At 48.9% G+C, this 15725-nt stretch overlaps 1 protein-coding gene and 1 long non-coding RNA gene across 4 annotated transcripts in view; both read right to left on the bottom strand.

Annotated features, from left to right (window-relative positions):
* The window catches only part of LOC135327481 (uncharacterized), a 47307-nt gene extending 35752 nt beyond the window's left edge, over nt 1–11555 (bottom strand). Inside the window, exon 1 of the long non-coding RNA XR_010387652.1 lies at nt 11467–11555. This is a non-coding gene — a long non-coding RNA (uncharacterized LOC135327481). The remainder of the gene's footprint in view (nt 1–11466) is intronic.
* Nucleotides 11556–12901: 1346 nt separating this feature from the next.
* On the bottom strand, nt 12902–15202 carry TWIST1 (twist family bHLH transcription factor 1). 3 transcript variants are annotated; one of them, XM_064506334.1, is made up of 3 exons: nt 15003–15199; nt 14241–14857; nt 12902–13599 (listed from the first exon to the last, which is right to left on the bottom strand). In XM_064506334.1, the coding sequence occupies exon 2, from the start codon at nt 14853–14855 to the stop codon at nt 14286–14288; it is 570 nt and encodes a 189-aa protein (XP_064362404.1). In that variant the 5' UTR covers nt 14856–14857; nt 15003–15199; the 3' UTR covers nt 12902–13599; nt 14241–14285. The 3 variants fall into 3 exon arrangements, with proteins under 3 accessions (XP_064362404.1, XP_025960778.2, XP_025960777.2); XM_026104993.2 differs by having other exon boundaries at nt 12902–13633; nt 14241–15202; XM_026104992.2 differs by having other exon boundaries at nt 14241–15198.
* Between the last annotated feature and the right edge of the window lie 523 nt (nt 15203–15725).

The following is a 15725-nucleotide window of genomic DNA, read 5'->3' as shown; positions in this document are numbered from 1 at the left end:
CCCAAGAGAAATGACTAAATTAATTAAAAAGTAATGGTTAATTTAAAATTAATTTCGTGGACAATTAGGTCCGATGTTGCTAACTGAATCATACTGCCCATATTCTCCTTCTGCTGGAAAGAAGTTAAAGAGGTCACGGTCTCCCCTGCTACATCACAATTTGCAAAAATTATTCACTTCTTGCAGTGACGGGAAGATGTATTATTACTGGCAGCATGTGGTACAAAATTCACTTCACAAATCACATTCTACTTTGTGAATCCTTTTTCCTTGGTTACATTGGAAACCCATTCTGCCTTGCCAAAAGCTTGCCACTGCTTGTAGATATTAATGCTTCCTTTTTTTTTTTTAAACGAGAATTACTATGGGTAGTTCTGGGACCTCAGCTCACAGTGAGTAACTCCTTATTCCATTAACATCTCCATTGGCTTCAGTGGGACTATTTATGGAGTGAGATGCTACTCAGTGTGTGAGTAAAAAGGTCAGAGCTTGACCCAGTAAGTGTAGCATACAGCTTGACTGTTCCCATAAAAAGTCCAGGCATAATAGTTCGTACTTTCTTAGAACCATTAGGTTATGTTTAACCTACAAGCAATATAGATAAAGGTAACATTAGTAAAGTCTACTTGGTTCAAACTGAATTAGCTTTCGTCTTTGTTTAGGAGAAAAGAATGAATGAAATATTACAAATTTTAGAGGAAAAATATATTTCTTATTTCTAATGTAACATTAATATAGAATTACCTAGTTTACCTGAATTCTTTAATGTGGGGGAATTAAAAGCAAATATTCAGAATGGCACATTCACACTCTTTTCCATTCTCTGCTATGATTTTTTATTAAACCTGCCTGGTTTAAATCATCTTCATGTATTATGCTAATGGGAATATAACTAGTAGTGTAGGTGTATATGTATTCCATAGAGATAAAATGTATACAGTCAATATATATGGTGTATAGATATCACACATTGGAATACAAAATAAAATACTTTGTACTTAGATAACATCTTCCATCTGAGATACTCAGAATATATAGAGGTTAATGAAGTAAGCTATGTAAGGTGTAAGTCAAGTGTTATTAATCCCTAAGAACTTGTTCATGTTCTGCAGGAAATCTAGGATACAACTTTAAATTAAACTTGGACTGCCTGATTTTCCTGGCTGTTCTGAGTGTAGGCTTTCTTTTTCCTCTGCCCTTATAGGGCATAGAACATGCATAACCTTATGGTAGATTACATTGATGATATTGGCATTCATCTCATATGCCTGCATTACTCAACGATGGTGAATCTGTGTATGAGCAAGGTAAGGGTTCACAAATTAATACCAATAAATCCTATAAATTATACTCTGCCTTCAGGCAAATTCAGGATAGGGGAAAGGGAGGGAGTAATGGTGCGTGTAAAAAATTTTAGAGTTTATTTTTCATCTTTAAGAGACTAACAAAGCCCCTATAAAGCCAAAGTGTTCTAGTTGCCCTACCTCCAACTGTACAAGTCTCCATGGAATAGAAAGTTGATAGCCAGTTACTAACCAGTTAGTAGACAATGTCTTTTCCGGATAGACATCACAGTTTGAATATCTGCTATTCAGGACCTGCCAATACTAGAAGCAAGTGTTGTATCTGGATGAAAACTGGAAAACTATGTTTTTCACTGCCATCCAAACTTGAATCTAGCTCTGCTCCAGAATTATTTTTCAGAAATACACTTTATGTGCTGTTCTGTGTTGGGATGGAAGAAAGAGAAAAAGGAGTAGAGGAAGAGATTTATTGCATATGTGTAGCCAGGAATAAGTTGTCCTAGAGAAAAGAGGTTAGTGACCAGAGTGTTGGTGAGATCAGCAAAAGAGGTAAAGGAAAAATGAGTGCTTGAAAGCTTAAATGTATTGAGATTAGATAAACAAATAGAATGTGCTTTGCATGTATATTATTTTAGGTGTGTTCTATTGTTATTCTTCTGCTCAATTAAAATAGTGAGAGTGAGGACATGGATGTGTGGCTTTATTTCAGCAGACTCAGATATGTGTCATCAGAAACAGCAATCTCACTTTTGAAACTGTCGCTGCCTACAAATGAGAAGTCTTGCATGGCCAACATATCAGAGTAAAGGGACTTCTTAGACTGTTCCATGTCAGTGTCCTACATCTAGCAGATTGAATTTCCCTTTATTTAACACCTACCTTTGGATATGCTAAAATAACTCACTAGCAGCCTAACTCATTGCCCTGAGAAATCAACAGAAGAACTCCCCATCAGATGGAGCAGCCTTCTGCTTGACATTACTAATAATTGATACATTCAAGCTATTTTTAACTTTAGAATTTGGGATTTCCATTCTGTCTCTTCAGAAGATGTTTGGGATTTTTTTGCTCTCTTCCCATACCTATGCAAAGGCAGATAACTCATTTCAGACAGCAAGAATCTTATCAATACAAATATTCTCTTTCTTGTTGGCTATACATAGAAATGATAAACATATGTTTTTTCCTGCATATAGAAGTTCAGCACCAATCTATCATTACAGATAATCCCTCCCTGGTCACTTACATGTCTAAATACTAATTTTAGGTGTGTCAGGATTAATTACAATTCCAGTGGCTTATGTTGCCTTTTGGGGGGCACACAGTCTTGATCAGCAAATATGAAAGTATATTGTTGAGTTTTCTCCCAGTACAAATGCACAGTATCACATTTTTAGTCTTGTAAGTGCTCCCATATGTTTCAGAAATAATTAAATTTTTATTGACTTTTTGGCCTTGCTCCTAAAGATGAATATTCTTCAGATGCTAAACATTTGATAGGTTTTAAGTTTGGGGAAGTTTCTTTTCATTCCATGGAAAATATGCATGCAGCAGGACAAAGGCAATCTTAAGTCTTTCGATATGGTTGGCCACCATAGGATGTAAGAGAGGAACAAGATTGCCTTTCTTTAAAAGAGGAGAGCGTCAAACTGCCAGTATTAGATATATTAAATTTTCTTTTGTCCTATAGTTAGGATTCAGAGCATCCAGATCAGTTCTGCACGAACCAGGAAAAAGTAGGATTGGTCCATTAATCATCTACAAGAAACAGATACACTTATACATTGAAATAATGTGGATTTAAGTAAAGTTCTATTTTCCCCTCCCCATTAACCTTACACAAAGGTAACAAGCTTCATTTGAGAATTTTCAGATAAATGCTGACAACTATGCACTTGTCTATACACAGACTTCTAATTTTGTGTTTAGGAAAATTTCTTTAAATGTAGCTTCTTTCTGTTCCTTCCTTCCTTTCACTTCCTCTCTCACTCTCTTTCTTTATTCCTTTCTTTATCTCTCTCTCTCCTTCTCTTTATCTCTTTTTTTCTCTTTCTCTCTCCTTTCTTCCTTCCTCCCTCTCCCCTCCTCTCTGTTTGTTTGCTGTTTCAATTTCATGTGGAATAATTTGATCACAGCCATGAAGAATCTTAGCGCATCAGCCTTCCTGGATCACAGTGACATTCCAGAAGGGAAGTGGTCAGATGCCAGCTGCTGCTGCGATGCTAACCCTAATGTGGTGACATTCTTCTCCTCACCTAATATTAGCCAAGCTCAGTGTTAGTTGCTTTTACTGATGCATTCACTTTGGGAAAAAGACTGTTTCAATTTCATATGGAAAACTCTTGCTGTCTCTTTGACACAGCAAACATCTGAGTCCACCTGCCAAGAAATGCATGGAAGAAGTCACCACACAGTGAATTTTTATCCATTTTTGGTTTCATTTCCTGCTGTTCATGAGAATCAGGAATGCAGACTGGGCTCCACCATCCACTGAGAAGCACATATTAGAATGGCTTCCACTACTTCTTTGGATAATGCCCATCCCATTGCACAATTATTGGACAAACTTTTTGTTCTCTGTGGCCTATTGATGTTTTATCTGCAAGTCATCTCTGGCAAGGGAATCTCAAGCCTGTTGCCCTAGCCTGGGAAACTTCATGGTAAATGATGTGCTCTGAAGCCGTGTGTCATCCTGTGTTTCCCTGTCTCAAGTTCTCTCTTCATAATTGCCCTCTGTCCAAGGAAACCTCTGAGAATCCTTGTATTAAAAGGATTTCCACATCCAGAGACTCATGACTCAGCTGGCCAAAGAGCAAACTGGGCAGAGGAAGGTTGAAAGCCAGACCAAAGTGCAAGAAATCAACCCAAAGGAATGATTTGGAGGCAAGAGGCAAGAGGAGCGTCCTGCATCCCTCCAGAGAGACAGGATAGGTTCAGCATGTGTTTGTGAATTGCCTGGTTGCTGGAGGGAGGCAGAAACCATTGTAGAAACCACTGAAACTGCTGTCAGATCTTATGAAATGACTGCTTACTGGGCTTGCATCCCCATCCTATTACCCCAGAGCAGCTAACGGGCACAAACTCGCCCTGGCTATTGCAAGCACGTTTTCTGCAAGGTGAAAGCTTTGGCTTCTGGAAGTGTCAGAAAAGAGCCTTTTGCCATAAATCACACCAAAAAGCACTTCAGATTGGACAAGTGTCTTGAGACCACTTATAGATTCTCCCTTAAATTCCAGTGTCAAAGAGCAGCCGCTCAAGCTGTAAAGTCCTATAACACACCAACTGTGACAAAAGAAGAAGGTGGGGAGTTGAACGGAGGGACAGTGCGTGCTACCCCAGAGACCCACAAACAGGGGCTGGTGTGCACAGAGCCGCAGCACCTCCCTGGCTCCAGCGCTCCGCTCACAGGGACATTTCCAAGGGCAAAGGGGCTTCACCTTCACTTGGCTGCAAAAGCCATTTCCCTTCCCCCCTTCCCTCTCCACCTCTCTCCTTCACTGCCCCGTTTCTAGCAGTGGAGCTGGCTGAGGACAGAGCCAGCAGCTGCTGGGCATAAACCCGCTCTCTGCCCAGGGCTGCCCTGGGGCTGAGCCCCGTGCAGAGGACCCAGAATCTCATACTTCATTCTTAGGGATAAGGGAAATCATTTTTGTCTCTATTTGCTTAGCATCTGGCATTTTTTTCCCCAATCAGAAAGGAAAAAGTAATATCTCTGCCCTTGGGATAGTCAACAATGGTCGTGAACTCCTCCATCTCTTTTTTCCTGCTGAAATGGCTTCGTAAATAAAACAAGTCCTCATAAAGCAGCAGGAAAAATCCACTCCCAGCGAGACTCCTCGGAGGCAGTGGGAGAGGATGACAGTGTCTGAAAAGTGGGGATAGGCAGCTGCCCCCCGCTTGCTCACAGACAGCTGTCTCTGACCGATTCACTTCTCCCGGTGATTTATGAAGCCCTTTGATCAGAAGCGAGTTTTAATTGCATGAACTGCAGAATCTGACACGTGCTTCATCAAATCAAAAGCTGAGCTTCTTCCTCGTGCCCTGCTCTTCTCGTCTTTGGTTTCAAGCCTTGCAGGATTTTAGGAATCCACCCAATCCCTAAATCCATCTTTGAAGCTAACTTTGGCTATCGACTTTCTGGTTGAGGGAGGAAAAAGGGAGGGAGGGGAACGCTTCTCTGCCTAAACTACCCACGGGTTTCCCCCATCTCTCCAATCCCGGGTCTCAAGAAGAGGCTGGAGAGGGGACAGGCAGGGGAGCCCTCCCGGGGGGGAGCCGTCCCCCTCCCGCGCCGGGCTCCCCCTCGGGCAGCGGGCAGCCCGCGCCGGGCCTGGCCAGCGCTGGGGAGAGCAGGTATCACGTTACGGCCCGGGCAAGCAGAAGAAAGGAGTGTCAGGCACTGTCAGGTATTAACAGGACCATTTTTCCCCATTAAAACCATGCCTTCGAGCAAAGGGGTTTCTTTCATGTTATCTCCCACCAATACTCCGACAGAACTCCTAAAACCCAGGAATTTTCCAAATCAAAGACATAATCTTTGTCCTTCTGTCCATGCGCCCGACTCCGCCACACACACTATACCCCAAACTGCTTTTACTGCCATTATCCCCAGCACAGATGACTGTTTAAATTCTTGATTCAAGCCGGAGGACATTTAATAGCTGACTGGATTAAACATTGCAGACTCCAGCCTAGAATGTCTTTGAAAATACAGGTCGAGGACTATGCCTAAATTCGCTGCATGAAAACTGATCTATGATATATGTTTTAAGTTCAGATCTGAGGACGGAGGGGTTGGGGGAAGGGAGTCTGTTCTGGATCTGGTTTATATTGGTGTAAAAATCTTGAAGATGAAAGGTGTTCCAGGATGCTTGGAGAAAAAAGAGAGAGAGGGAGGGAGAGAAAGAGGAAAAGAAAAGAAAAGAAAAGAAAAGAAAAGAAAAGAAAAGAAAAGAAAAGAAAAGAAAAGAAAAGAAAAGAAAAGAAAAGAAAAGAAAAGGAAAGGAAAGGAAAGGAAAGGAAAGGAAAGGAAAGGAAAGGAAAGGAAAGGAAAGGAAAGGAAAGGAAAGGAAAGGAAAGGAAAGGAAAGCTAATTAATTAGCTAACTTTTCTACGTGGGAAATGGATATATTTTCCATCGCCAGTAATTAAATATGAAACAAAGCAAAGCACTTCGAAAGTGCTGAGATTCCAAGGAGGAATGAGCCGCCTGTTTGAAATTAACACTAATTTGGCTCCTACATCAACAACCCCTCCGTAGACAGCATCTCACTCAGTCACTAAACATGTTTGATAGCTCCAGGGTTCAGAAGCAAGTGTGTGTGTGTGTGTGTGTGTGTGTGTGTGTGTGTTTGCGTCTCTGTGTCCGGAACACGTACACTTCCACACGCGCGGAAAAGCTTTACTTCTTTTCAAATTCCGGGACAAAATGCAAAAAGCATCCTCCCATATTTTTCTAAATTACATGAAATATTACAAGACGAATTGGATCTTGCCAAAAAGTGTGGTAACAGCTGAATAACCTGAGTGCATCACGTGTACCATCGATGGATAAGAATGGAAAAAGGACTCCACACTTAGTCTTTTATTTCAAAAACCCTGTATTTGCATTACTTTAAACCTTTTACAAGATCATCTGATAGAGGCGCAAAGGCAATAAATCTAGATCGAGAATCCCAAGGGATTTTTAGACTGATGCTATAGATTATGGGCAGTACCTTTATCTATTTAGCTGCAATATATACTCCTGCATTCTTAAAACTATTGTGCTCAGTGTCAGCCCTTTTGCCTTTGAAAACGTTTGCGTTAAAAAAAAAAAGAAAAAAAAGACGGAGTTCATTTCTGTCCATCGAAGTTCATCAGGATCTTTTCTATTATTTAATACAGATACAAAAAAGCTTCCACGGCAATTCAAAATACATAGGTCAAAATGTAGCTGGCTACCCGCTTGCAGAAATACATTTGCAGAGATAAGCAAGGCATATTTACATCTCATCGAAATATTCTGCGAATAAAACGCCTAGAAGATGGGCAGGTGTTTGCAGAAGTCCGACAAACACCGCAGCCTTCCGCCAGCTCCAGCGTGGCTGCTTCTCTTGGCACCGGCCCTGGTCACTGGCCGGCCGTGTGTCTCCAGGCTGGTGGCTTCCAGAGGGACACGACCCGCCCCCACCTACCTGCAAGCGAACAGCGACAGTGATAGCCGCTGACGCCGTGGATGTAGCAAGGGCTCTAGTTTTTAAGTTAAAGCCCGAGGACCTTCTGGAAAGGAGTAAAAATAATACAAAACGAATAAAACACACCCGGGACTGAAGGGCTTACAGCTGGCGAGGGGCTGACAGTGCCCTTCTGGAAATGTCAAACTGAGGACAGCTTTTAATTTCCTGGGGAGCCGCGGCGCTGCTGCCTTCTGCCCCGCTCCGCGGCGCGGCGGCTCCGCCAGCGCGGGGGCTGCCCGTTCCGCGCCGCGCCGCGGCGGCCGGCGCGGAGCCGCGCAGCGCCGCCTGCCTCCGCCGCGCCCCGCGGGGCTCGGGCTGTCAGCCCCGCGCTCCCTCACGCCCCTCAGCAGCCTCTACCCACCTTCAAAAAGAAGGCAATTGATTAGTCTCAGCTTCTTCTCCCAACAGAGATCCGATACTTTTTCCTTAGGATCAAACGGTCCCGAGGCTAAAGGAGGGGGTCGGCGGACAAGGAAGAATGAAAGAAAAAAGTAAAACGGTAAAAAAGTAAAAAAGTGAAAAAAGAAAAAAGAAAAAGAAAATGAAAAAGGAAAAGAAAAAGAAAAAGAAAAAGAAAAAGAAAAAGGAATAGGAATAGGAAAGAGAGAAAGAAAGAAAGAAAGAAAAGAATGAAAGAGAGATAAGAGAAAAAAGACAAGAAAGAGACAAGCAAACGAGAGAGCGAGAAAAAGCAAGAGAGGAAAAAAGGGAGAAAAAGAAAGACAAAGGAGAGAAAGAAAGCAAGAAAACAAGAAAGCAAACAAGCAAGAAAGAAAAAGAAGGAAGCAAGGAAGCAAGGAAGGAAGAAAGGAAGGCAGGAAGGAAGAAAAGGAAGGAAGGAGGAAAGTTACTTGGGCTCGGCAAACTGGAAGAAGCTAGCAAGTTGGGACCGAACATCTGCGTTTTCTTTCCAGCAAACAAACAAATAAAAACGAATATTTAAATATAACCTACATATTGGATATATATGTGTATATACACACAGATATAAAATAGCAGGAATGATTTACGTTTGATTTTCTGCAAGCCTTTCCCTTCCCAGTATTTACAAGGCGGGGCTCCATTTGCAAGTTGTACATCTGTTCGCTTCACGTGACATTTTCATAAAAGCTCTAACATCTGGTCAAAATAAACCTCCTTCAGGTACCTGCTTAACTTTTCACATGTCAAAATCCCTTCCCCTCTGAAGCTCCCCTTTCCCCCACGGCTGCAACGGTGTGGATTGCTCCTTTCTCGACTCCTTGTTTAATGACTCTGCCTCGTCCCGAGCAGAACAAAGCGACCCTAAACATGAGGGGGCAACCCCGACCCTTCCTGAGAGCATCCTTCCCCCCTCCCGGTTCCAGGTTTGCCCCGGATTAGGAAGGCAGAACTCCCCATCCCACCAAAATATGTTGTGTCGGGATTTTTGCATCGCAGCAAACAGGGTTTGCAGCAGCCCCCCCCCCCCCCCCCCAAGCAAATCCACATTCCTGCTCTTGCTAATATTTTGCACGAACACTGGTAAAGCTCCCAAGGCCAGATGACGATCGCTCAGTCGTCCAAACCCGATTCCGTTATTATTTCTGCTATTATTAATTGCTATTATTATCATTACAGCCGTGCTGATTTCAATGTGGTTCGTCAGGATTATTTTGGAGTGAAATACATCCTCTTTCGCCCGTATCCGTGCAGAGCACAAGAGAAGTTTCTTAAAGTTCCTGCAGATTTGATGCTACCCCGTTATAAAAGTAGCGGCAAAGAGCCGGAGAAGATATGAACGTTACCTAAATAACGGGGGTTCAAGCGCTCCTAAGCGGGCGAAGGAGACAGAGACTTACTGGGAGAAAGGACAGATTTTCCCTCGATCTGATCTCTTTTTCTTGTGTTGAGCTTTATTTCGGATTTTTTCGACGGGTGTTATCATCATCATTATGTCTCCGGAGCTTTATTGTTCCTGTTCTGTAAAACCTCTCTAAGCCTCCCGCAATCCCGATCACTTGGTCCTTATAAATGGCAGGCTGTTTGCTTTTAAAAAAGAAAAGGGGAACTTTTGTACAAGTGATTTTAACCTGCTCCACCTTCAAGTGACCTGCCAAATGCTCCTTCTTATTTTATAGACATCTGGGAATTCCATACATGCCTTAAACTCCAATTACACACCTTCTTCAAAGGACACGTGCTTTGATTTGCCAAGAACATTAAGTGGACTGAAGCCGAAAGAAGCTGGTGCAAAAGCTAATGTAAAATACATCCTGTGCCATGTTTACTGCGGGCAGGTTATGTTGCTGAGCAAATAAAACGAGTCCTGGTGGGATGTGGATGTGTGCGCCTCTTTTTTTGCCTTCACCACCCGGATCCTCTCTGCGGAGTGGATTAGACTTCCCGCCACCCCGCCTCCCTCCCCTTCCCATAGATGCTAATTTATGGCGGAGCGCTCCCTCTCGCCCCGGGCCCGCCGGCCGCGGCAGCGGGGGCAGCTGGGGGGAGCCCCGTGCGGCGCGGCGGGCGCAGCCCCCGCGGGCTCCCGGAGGCAGCGCGCCCTTCCCCACCGCGGGCTCGCCCGGCAGGTGCCGTCGCCGCAGGTGAGCCGCGCTGCCCCGCCGCTGCTGCTGGCGTCTGCGCGACATTTGTCGTGCCCCCTCCACCCCCTGGCCCCCGTGCGTTTGTTTGTTTTGTTTAAAATTACAGATGCAGGGAAAACCGCCGGACATCATGGGAGCGGGACGAGCGCGCACTTTGAAGGGCTCCTGGGCAGGACTTCAAGTGAAATTATACGCCCGGGAGGAACCCGATACCGGCCTGGAGAAAGCAGCGGGGCGGCCCCTGCCAAACCGAGGAATGCGCCGGGGCCCGAGGCCGGCGCCCCCCGCCCGCCGCCCCGCAGGAGGCGCAGCGCCGAGCACCCGCCGCGGGCAGCAGCGCCGGGGCTCGCGTCGGCTCCGCGCCCCGCGCCCCGGGGGCGCTGCCCGGAGCCGGGCGCTGCGCGGTCCCCGGCGGCGCGGCCGCGGCGAGGCGGGGAAGCCGCGGGGACCCGGACCGCTTCTCCGCTCGCGTTTGCTCTGTGAAAAGACGGGACACATCGATGCTTCGGGGAGAGAAGCAAAATCAGTCAGGACTCCCAAAGGCAGCGGCACAATCAGAAAATTCTGGTCGCAGGAGTGTTTAAAATTCCCAGAAGGCAAATAAATATACATGTATTTTTTGTTCTTCAGCAAGCCTGACTGTGACTTAATCACTTCTGGCTCAAGCCTTAGGAGCACCAGGCCTCTGCAGTCCCCTATTCCAACCCAGGAAAGGTTGCGTTTGTATTTTAAACCCAGGATTATCTCCTCTTTATGATTTTTTTTTGTTAATGAAGGGAAGGCAACGGTTCATAGCCGGGAAAACGCACCGGTGGCAAGGCTGAGCGCCCGGGTGCTCGGGGCGGCGGCGCCCGAGGGGAGCCCGGCTGAAGAGTCCCAGAGGAGACCTGGGGTACCCGGGGGCGGCGTGAGCCTCATGGACAGAAAGTGAGGGTTTTTCTCCCCCGTGTGCTTCAGCTTGCTGGAAAGGGCTTAGCACAGTCAGGGCCAAAGGCGGCTCGCTTGTTACGACGAGAGTTAAGCCCGTCAAGTGGAGTTGCTCGGGATTTCTCAGCCCGTTTCTAAGGGCGAGCAGAGCCTGGCCCGTGTTTTTTACAATGCATTTGATTCCTCTTTTATATTTCGCATATATCCCCGTCCATAAAACGCGCCTTCCCCTCAGCATGGAGCAGCTCATCTCCTCGTTCCTTTCCGATCTCCTCGCTTTTTAAACTTCGGGCGGTTTTCTCCCTTTCCCTGGTGAGATTTCTTACCCCAAAGGGAACAACCAAATCCCCCCCACCCAACCACGAAAATCCCCCAAGCCTCAGCTCCAAAGCCCCGCACCTCCTTCCCGTGCCCCTCACTTTCCCTGCAGCCCATAACACGGACAAACATTACCTTCTCCTCAGCGGCCGGGGCTCATCGCAACTGGCTTTTCCGAGGGGCATGAGGTGCTGGGAGCGGAGCTGCGGAGCCGGGCGCCGGCGGGACACAGGGGGCCCCCGGCAGCCGGGAGCCGGCTCCCCCTCCTCTCCGGGGCGGGGGGCTGCGACCACCAGAGCCCCCATCCAATTTCCAAGTCCTCTCTAATCCGTCAGTGCAAACAAGCGCTGCGGGCTCTCTACTGTAAACATTGCGCACTGGCCTAAAATATGCACGATATTAAATTCATAATACTGTTATTTCAGCAATAGACGGCAATATGTGGATATGGAAACAAAAACATTCTGGCAAGAAGGTCAGCCCAACCTGAGCTACGCAAACAGGCTCTGTTTTGGATAAACACTCCATCCTATTTACCCTAGACACTGGATGAATCCCGGCGGCAGTGTCCCTGGCAGAGCGGGGGCTCTGCTGCGTTCCCAGGGCCGGGGCGGGCGCTCTGCGGCGGCCCCCTGCGCGCCCGCGCACCCTCCGCAGCATCGGAGGGGCAGAAGGCGCGGGGCACCAGGCATCGCATCCCGGGGCGCAGAGCGGCTGCGAAGCACTGCGAGATGAGCAAGTGACAGCAGAGGCGGGATCAGCTGTCCAGTTTTGAGGTTTGCTTTTTTGTTGCTGTTTTTGGGTGGCTTTTTTTTTGGGGGTGGGGGGGTTAGCAGCTTCCCTTTCACCTTCCCTCCGAGCCCTCAAATCTGGAGCTTTCCTCTCGCTTGCATCTGGGGTTTCGCCGCATACTGGGGACCCGTGAAAGATACCGTGAAAAGAAATAGAGGCAACATGCATCCTACGTGTAGAAAAGGAGAAGAGGGCTGGTTAGCTTATCCCTCTATGCTTTGAACAGCGCAAATTTGATCTCTACTCTATATATTAAATAAAACCCTAGAGAGCAGAACAGTCAAACACCACTTCCACCGGAAAATCCCGCTCTCTGGACACTTCCCTGTTTCAACCTCGCTTTCTCTCCGCTTTGCCATCTTTAAAACTGATGCCTCGTCCTCAGGGATACCAACAAAAGCGTCTGCGCCAGGGCCCGGGGAATGGTCCCTCTCCAGCCTTACATTTCGAGGGCGAGCAGCCTGCAAAGCCCAGCGCCGGGGCTTGGGCTGCACGGAGAGAGTTCCCCGCGTAGCTCTGCATCGCATGGCATTATGATTGAATGAGGGAGAGATGGATAAAGAGGGGATATATCTTGCCCCCAAATCCAGCGAGCTTCAGTGCAGAATAATAAAGCTGTCTCTATAAATAACATGCCTGTGTCTGTCAGTAGCTAGTTTATTTGCGTTTTTCGCCTGGTTTGTTTATACTAGTGCCCCCTCTCTCTTGGGTGTCTTTACAGCTCAACAAGCAGGTATTTATCTCCAGTTCCAACCCTGAGTTTTCAGAGAGACCAAGCTTTAAGGTTATTAAAATTTCAATCTTATTTATTTATTGCAGAAAAATAATATACAATGATATTTACAAAACAATCATAAAAATAGGAATGCATTTAGACACCGGATCTATTTGCATTTTAACATGGGTCATCAATAAATAAATAAAATGTTTATTTTTTTCTCAGAGGAAAAAATAATAATAATAAAAAAGTTAGGAACCGGGTAGGTTTGTATATAACAGCTTGAGCCCAGCTTATTCCCCCCTTAAAAAAAAAAGTTTTCATCTCTATGGGGATTTTTTTTGGTTGGTTGGTTGGTTTCATTCAAGAATGAAGAAAGTCCACAGTAATGTATTTCCTTTCATCAGTGGCTCATAGGCACGACCTCTTGGGAATGCATGCAAAAAAGGCAAATAAAAAAAAGTTAAATTCCAACATTCTTCGTCAAAATAAAAAAAAAAAAAAAACGAACGATTCAGACTTCTATCAGAATGCAGAGATGTGTGGATTGTACGGACGCCCAACGGGTAGTCACTGTCCAAAGCCCTTGTCTCTTTCTCTTTCTTTAAGTGCTCCCCACGCCCTGCTTTGAATTTGGATAAAGCTCTTCTAATTTCCAAGAAATCCTTGGTATATTTTTCTAGACAAGAAGCAAAAATGGTATCCAACTTCAGAGTCTCTAGATTGTCCATTTTCTCCTTCTGTGGGAACAATGTCATCTGCAAAAACCCAGAGAGGGCGGAAAGCTTGTTACTGAAATGAAAGACAGATATATCTATACCTCTCTCTCTCTATGGAAACGTATATACCGTGCATGAACGCAGAAAAGGAGGGAGCGTGTGCCTCTGTCGTGCATGCGGTGCAAAGACTACGGGACACCCCAGCTCGACCAGCTAGCGGTATCAGGGCCGAGGGGAAGGGGGCTGCTGGGGCCGTAGGAAATGCACATCGGGAAGCGCGCAGCGGACGTGGATTCACTTCAAAATACTAGCTGCGCTAGGAGCCGTCCCAGCAGCCCGGCAGGCCCCACAGCGCTTGGCGAAAAAGCGCTCTCGGCCGGCCCCGTCCGGCTTCGGGGGCCGCGTCCCCGCCGCGTCCCCGCCGCCCCCTCGCCGCGGCCGGGCCTGCGGCAGCGTCCCGCACCCGCGGCCCGCGGCCCGCCGCGCTCCTCGGGCCCGCCCGGGGCGCAGGTTCCGCGGCCCCGCTCCGCGGCCGGCGCGCACGGCCGGGCCCTGCAGGACAGGCAGGGCCCTCGCTCGCCCCCCGCCCCGAGGCGCCGCGGGGGCGCGGGCCACTCGTGCCCGGCCCACGGCGCCGCCGGCGCCCGCGGCCCTCCCCGCCGAGCCGGGGTCCCGCTTACCTAGGGCTCCTGCCGGGGGGATGCGGGGGGGGGGGACGCCGCCTGCTAGTGGGATGCGGACATGGACCAGGCGCCCTCCATCCTCCACACGGAGAAGGCGTAGCTGAGCCGCTCGTGGGCCACATAGCTGCAGCTTGCCATCTTGGAGTCCAGCTCGTCGCTCTGTAAGACCTGGTAGAGGAAGTCGATGTACCTGGCCGCCAGCTTGAGGGTCTGGATCTTGCTCAGCTTGTCCGAGGGCAGCGTGGGGATGATCTTCCGCAGGGCGGCGAAGGCTTCGTTCAGCGACTGCGTGCGCTGCCGCTCCCGCACGTTGGCCATGACCCGCTGGGTCTGCAGCTCCTCGTAGGACTGGGGGCTGCCGCCGCCGCTGCTGCTGCCGCCGCCCCCGCCGCCCGCGCCCGCCCCGCACTTCTTGCCCCGCTTGCCCTGCGCCGGGCTGCAGGGCTCCTCCGCGGCCCCGACGGCGCCGCCGGCGCTGCGCCGGCTGGAGCGCCGCTTGCGTCCCCCTCTCTTGCCGCTGGGCAGCTGCTGCCGGTCCGGCTCCTCTTCGCTGTTGCTCAAGCTGTCGTCGGCGGGGGAGACTGGCGAGTTTGACTCGTCCTGCTGCATCATCTCTGGGGGGAGACACAAGAAGCGGGCCGGGAGGGGGGGGAGGGCAGGGAGAAGAGGGGGGCACCTAACCCGCCAGCTCCCCCTTGATCGGCTGCTTCGCTGGCCTGCGAGGAGGAGGAGGAGGGAGGGAGGGGGGGAGGACCTCACTTTGGGGGGAGGGGGGACGGCATCAGGATCCAAGAGAAAAAAAAACGCCAACCAAAAAAAAATCCCTCCCGATCCCTCCTTGGAGCCCCTTCGAGGTGTCTGGGATTGGGAGAAAGTTGAAGACTTGGAGGTTCTTATAGCTCCTGCTGGCGGAAAGTTTGGGGGCAGCAGTGTCATTGGCCTGACGTGGAGAGGAGGGACTTTTGCTGAGTTTTATAGGAAAGTTTCCGCTTCCCTCCCTCCACGCCCTCCCCCAATTATTTTTTCAAGCCATTCACAAGTGGTCTAGCCTCCCCCTCCACACACACACTTACATCCTTGCCCCAGACCCTTTCTCCTTTTCCCTCTCCGCGGTTCCTTTTTCGGGCTGCCCCGGTTTGCGCTCCGCTCTGGGCCGGGCGGGGGGGCGCGGGGGGCGGGGCGGCGCGGGGTGGCCGCGCACCCTGCGCACAGCTCCGCGGGGGGAGCGGCCTCTGGCTCTGTGTGCTCGGGGGCGGCTGGCCCTCGGCAGCCGGAGGGCAGCCTGCATCCCTCGGACTTTCCCCGCCGCAGCGGGCACGGCTTTCAGAGGACGGGAGGGAGGAGGGGGGCAGCATCCACCGACATCCCGACTCTCTGCCTCTCCCGCACACGCCGCGCTGCCGCCCCCGGGGCCCCTCGGGGTCCCCCTTTCCGCGGGAGCGCAGCCTTTGCGGGCCGGAGGGGGAGGACGGGGCAGCCTTG

The sequence above is a fragment of the Dromaius novaehollandiae genome, chromosome 2 (genome assembly GCF_036370855.1).
Source record: "Dromaius novaehollandiae isolate bDroNov1 chromosome 2, bDroNov1.hap1, whole genome shotgun sequence".
NCBI lineage: Eukaryota > Metazoa > Chordata > Aves > Casuariiformes > Dromaiidae > Dromaius > Dromaius novaehollandiae.
The sequence above is the reverse complement of the archived record's forward strand: the minus strand, read 5'-3'. Positions and strand labels throughout refer to the sequence as shown.